The sequence below is a fragment of the Tachypleus tridentatus genome, chromosome 12 (genome assembly GCF_004210375.1).
Source record: "Tachypleus tridentatus isolate NWPU-2018 chromosome 12, ASM421037v1, whole genome shotgun sequence".
Taxonomy (NCBI): domain Eukaryota; kingdom Metazoa; phylum Arthropoda; class Merostomata; order Xiphosura; family Limulidae; genus Tachypleus; species Tachypleus tridentatus.
The window spans coordinates 70,728,029-70,734,101 of record NC_134836.1 but is presented as its reverse complement, the minus strand read 5'-3'; the positions used below and the strand labels follow the sequence as shown (position 1 = coordinate 70,734,101).

Here is a 6,073-nt window from a genome sequence, read left to right as displayed (position 1 = left end):
TGTTGTCAATATATTCCAGTTTAACTGTACCTGACAGACCTTGTATAAACTTTACAAATGTTTGAAACCTTGGAGTAACGGTAAAATCTAGTGAATATATCAATTTAACATTACAAATAATGATTCACATTTGACAAGGGACATAAGCAGTGAGTCATCAGTTCAAAGGCGTATTTACAAAGCTTGATCTATCAAGGACTAATGTGAAAATCATTTCTTGCGGCCCTCGTCAAGGACTAACACATTCCATTTTTTATTTTAGCACACAAGGTCAAATTGCATTTATTAGTTATCGCTTTCTGTAATCGAGTAGCACATTAAAATATCACAATCGTTATTACAAACAGTAATGTTATGTTCCTACAATTACAGTACACAGTTGTTGTTGTTTTTTTGTAAAATGCCATATACGACTGTCAAACATTATTCCCGCCAACTGCCAATTAAAGGCTTTTACTCATATAGTAAATATAAATATATACTTGGGCTTAGAATGTTTCTACAGACTTCTACTTCTTCTATGACTTGTTGGCAGTAACTTGAAAAATCAACGGACAGCACTTTCTTCATTAGAAGAACTAGTTAAATGTATGTACAACAAACTCTTTACACTATAGAGGCTCGGCATGGCCAAGCGTGTTAAAACGTGCAACTCGTACTCTGAGAGTCGCGGGTTTGCATCCCCGTCACGCCAAACATGCTCGCTCTTTCAGCCATGAGGACGTTATAATGTGACGGTCAATCCCACTATTCGTTGGTAAAAGAGTAGCCCAAGAGTTGGCGGTGGGTGGTGATGACTAGCTGCCTTCCCTCTAGTCTTACACTGCTAAAGTAGGGAAGGCTAACACAGATAACCCTCGAGTAGCTTTGTGCGAAATTCGAAAACAAACAAACAAACAAACTTTACACGATAGATTATCATAGGCATAACACAGTTCTCACTTTCTTATCAGGCCTGGCATGGCCTAGCGCGTAAGGCATGCGACTCGTAATCCGATGGTCGCGGGTTCGCGCCAAACATACTCGCCCTCCCAGCCGTGGGGTCGTTATAATGTGACGGTCAATCCCACTATTCGCTGGTAAAAGAGTAGCCCAAGAGGTGTTGGTGGGTGGTGATGACTAGCTGCCTTCCCTCTAGTCTTACACTGCTAAATTAGGGACGGCTAGCACAGATAGCTTCGAGTAGCTTTGTGCGAAATTCCAAAACAAACAAACAAAAACAAATTTTCTTATCAAAAGCTCAATTACGTCTATTCAATTGCTTTAGAATTTCAGTTGGCAAGCTGAACTATTTTTCTCTGTTATTATCGCCATACTATCCGAGCTTAATTCAGTTACGTTTCGTGAGTTACCATTTCTTCTCCTTTTTCGTATTTAGGCCTATTACCAATAAACACTTGCTTTTCACATACAGGTATACTTCCAAATAACCATCTACTTTTTACCAAAGGCCACCTAAACAGTTTCATTTATTCTAGAACTCTCTTTGACGAAATAAACTATTTATTTTATCTCTTTCAACACTATTAGTTTCACTTTAATATTTACATCAACCGTTAGGCCTTCCTTCTCTACCCGAAAGTCTCTTTTATGATATTACTTTGTTTCTCGTCAGCTCTGTCTGTCAACTTTTCCCGCTCATTTCACATTATTTATATGTTTATTACTTAATCGTCTGCTCGCTGTATCTTCTACATCAATAAATTTCACGCGACGTTCCACAATCTGTACATCAATGACTTAAAACACAAGTACGAATCTTACCGACTTACACAACTAAACTTGTCATAGCATTTACATTAAAATAATTGTTTCTGTCTTATTATGATCAAAATCAAACAATAATAAAATATTCATTCATAATAATATCTACACTAAATTAATTTATATCATGACAGTTATCTTTATTCTCTGTAAAAAATGTTTTTGTTAATCACGTGGAATCTTTATTACATTTTCTTCGAATTAGCAAAACTTTTGATCAATAAAAACGTGTTTTGTTATTGAGGTTAGTCATATTTTATAAGAGTTTTGTTCCAAGACCAGTGCTATTCTCAGAACTGCTTTCTTCTTCATCTCTCAGCTCACTCTAATGGACGTCCTCACCACGATTTTCATAATAGAATAAACCTTTACAGAAGCTGTTGATGTAGATTTTCACACCATGTTCTGATAAACTTTCTGTGAGTTTTCCAAAATCAGATTCCATGAGCACTTTTTAAGGAAATATTGGGTTGAGGAATAATTCGTGAGCGTTTTTTCAAGTTAAAAAATATATTCATAAATGAAACGCTTTCGCAAAATATTTCATGTCATTTGGTAGATAATTTTTTGCTCTAATAGATGGTGTGTTTGATTTTCATATGTCTTTAATTTTTGCTTTCATTTTCAGCTCATTAAATGGAATGTGAAGTGGACAAAATCGAGCATTTTCGACACCATCTGCTTTTCGCATTTAATTTCTTGCAATTTCGTTTAAAACAATGCATACTATATACCTAGGTATTACATGAAATAAAATATCATAATAAATGTTTTGGGTGTAATGTGTTCATGCATTGAAGTATTGTATAGTCTTGCATGTAATGCTTGAATGAAATTATTTAAAAAGGCTCACGAATTATTCCTCAACCTAATATTTTAAAATGTACAAAAGTTCAATGGCATTGTTTCAGGGGGTTTGACCAATGTATGGTAAAAATAAATATTTATTTCTTAAACAATTCTCATCAAAATAGCCCTATAGCTAGAAATTTGTGGTCTTAGAAAAACTTTAATTCCTTGTTTACTAATTCGTTAATGGTACCAGAAGTTGCTCATATCATTACAATTACTTCTTGGGTCGAATATTGTCCTTTCTTTCCCTTTGTAACCATATATTTTTACTTTGAAGGTGATGGCGTTGCTCTAGATCAGGTGTGTTTCTGTTGTTGTCCTGCACGAGGTCTTTAAAGATTGTCTGCCTTCTTTAAAATGTTGTCATTTGGATATCCATCGTCTAGCAGCCTTACTGTATAGATATTTATCTCTGAAAAGGCATATTATACCTCTGCAACGAAAGCTTAATCGTTACATGGCTGTAGGAAACAACAAAGCCAGTCAGGTTATGGTCTGACCACTTTCTGATACTTATTTATTGAAAAATGTTTCTTTATATTCAATACATTACATTGTGTGTATGCAATATTTGTAGTTAGAACAGATCAACATTCAATCTCATAGCATTAAAATTTCAAAACTTTTCTCCCCCGACCCCCTAGAAATGACATGCTCTTCACGCATCGTGTACCACGTTTTTAACTGTGGCAATGATCTTACCACTCAAAAGTTTCTTTCTACAGCAATGCGTCACGGTACAGTGTTTGTTGAGCAAATAGCTACATGACGGGCTATTTGTATCGTACTCACAAGGAGTATCGAAACCCAGTTTTTAATAGTGTGAGCCGTCAGAATTACCGCTGAGCTGTTACAGTACTGTCGGATCATCAGATATTTTTCGGGAATAAAAAATTCCGGTCTTTTTATCTTTTTGTGAGTTACTAGGATATTATTAGTTATGTATCTTTATGTTGAGAAAATAACAACAAAATAACATACAATTTTAATGTAGTAAATCTGGTACAATCATAAAGTCTTTTGTGATAATTTTAGTACAAATTATCAATATTTTTAAGTTTTAACTACCTAGTTCTTTTATTAGAAAAGTCCGTATTATAAAACTATATTTAAAAATGTCATCTACTGTAAGGCTCCGTTAAAAATTCATTGATATTTTATTTTATACTAAAATTTCAAAGTAAAGTTTATATGATAATTAAGGAATACGTTATTTTCATTCTGTTCAGTGTCACTACACTATCTGGTTAAAACAGCAACAAACTCAAAATATATAATTTCCGAAAAACCACATACTACAATAATGTACGTGACAGTGCATTTTGAAAATTTATATGTAAATTAGATTTTGGTAAGCGTGAAAAGCGGTAAAAATTGTAATTAAAGCTTACAATATATTACTGCAAAAAATTTTCCAATTTAGAAGTAAATAAAAACTTGTTTATCTGAGTTATATGTATGTTTTATTCTGAACGATTCATAACGTGTTAAATGAAATATATATACATATATATGTTGTTGTTTTTTAATTAAGTACAACGCTACATAAAGTGCTGTGCTTTTCCCACTACAGGTATCAAAACCAGGTTTTAAAGTTGTAAGTTTGTAAACATACTGCTGTGCCACTAAGGGCAGATATCACAAACATCCTCTTATTAATTACAACTAACATCATAAAATTCATTACACCAGAAACTCCAGTCCAAATTATGAATTTAAGATGTTTCACTCATAACCAAAAACTTAATAATTCATATCAATTTTATTCAGTCGTTTTCAACGTACTTTTGGGAATAATATTCTTGAAGTACACTTCCTAATTTTTCTAGGTCTTCTTTACTTCTTATTACACCTTTGGGAAGGTAGCCAAGAAGTTTCTCTGCATGCTCTTTAAGCAGACGCTGTCTTTCTTCTTCAATTATTTCTTTGCGTTGTTGTTCCATTTCTTTTTGTCGTTTTTCTTCATCCTTCTCTCTTTCTGCTTCTGCAAGACGTCGAACTCGCCTTTCTTCTATGAGTCTTTCAACTTCCTTTCTGTGTTCCAGTTGTTTTAATCGACGCTTTTCTTTTGTCAGTTGCTCAATTCTGTCCTCGTCTGCATACTTTTGTAGCATAGCCTTTCTATAGCATTCCTCTTCTATCTTTTCTGCATCTCGTTTTTTTGCCTTTAACTCTAATTCTTCTTCATGAATGTTTTTCCATTCAACACGGTGTCGAAGCTTAGTTTCTATCTCTTCTTCATCTCTTCTTCTTTGCTCCTCTTCCTTTTCTGCAACATCAAGCTCTAACCGCAATGTTTCCAACTCTTCACGTTCCTGTTTCTGCTTCTCCAAAATAGCTTGTAGTTGCTGCTGAAGTCTCTCGTGTTTTTCATTTTTCAACCGTTTTTCCTCTTCCTGCTCTTCTTTACGAATGTTTTGGTATGCCAGATATTCTCTTATCTCTTGGTTCTCTTTTTCACACCTTTGCTTTTCCTTCTGTTCCAATTCCTGCCTCGACTTTTTAAATTCCTCAAGAAATACTTTTTCTTTTTGTTGCTTATGAATCCTTTCTTCCATTTCTTTTTTGGTCTTCTTCCATTATCTTTGCAACAATTTGATCTATCATAAATTTTTCATGCATATATTCCAGATAGGCAGCCTCCTTTTTCTTTTCTTGTTCTTTAATTTGATCATCTAGTTGCTTTTGGTACTGAATTTTCATCTCAAATTCTTTAACTTGTTTTTCTTTTTCCCTCATTTCAATATCTTCATTGATTTTTTCTAGCTCTTTAGACCACCATTCTTTTTCACCTTTCTGAATAGCTTTTTCGACTTCTTTTTCAGCTAACTGAAGAGCTCTTTCTTTACTCACATATGCTTCTCTTAGTTTGGATTCAAGTTCTCTTAATTCTAAACTGTTCAGACAAATTTGTTTGTGAAGCTTTTCTTCTTTGATAGCATTCTTACGCTGTCTTTCTAGTTCACAAGCAACTGCTTCTTCTTTCTTTCTCTGTTCTTCTACCATTTGTCTTCTTTTATTTTCTTCAGCCAATATTTCACTTGTTTTCTTCTCTTCTTGTTCCAGCTCCAATCTTCTCAGAAGTCGCATGTCCTCTGCACGTCTTGCACGTTTAACTGATTCTCTTATACTCTGTTCTTGCTTCATTTTCTGAATCAAGTTCTGTCTTTCTTGCTCCTTTTGTGATTCTTGAAACCACATGATGTACAATAAAACATTTATGTTCTGCAATAAAGAGAAAAGCCATTTCAACTATACTTTCATATCAATAATCACTAGTTTTTGACAAAGAATACGAACTAGCACATTAACTTATGTATTTAACTTTACACATGTACACAGTATTAATGACAGGTACAGTCAACCTTCATGATTCCCTTCCATACACAAATGTCCAACCCTTTATTCTGTTTTGAATTACTTCAGTTCTAACAATGTGAAAATTAAATATTAGTGC

General features: G+C 33.8%; 1 protein-coding gene across 1 annotated transcript; it reads right to left on the bottom strand.

The window, feature by feature from the left end:
- Positions 1–3,427: 3,427 nt before the first annotated feature.
- On the bottom strand, positions 3,428–5,305 carry LOC143233541 (meiosis-specific nuclear structural protein 1-like). The gene has a single exon (XM_076469872.1). The coding sequence runs from the start codon at positions 5,172–5,174 to the stop codon at positions 4,383–4,385; it is 792 nt and encodes a 263-aa protein (XP_076325987.1). The 5' UTR covers positions 5,175–5,305; the 3' UTR covers positions 3,428–4,382.
- Positions 5,306–6,073: the final 768 nt, after the last annotated feature.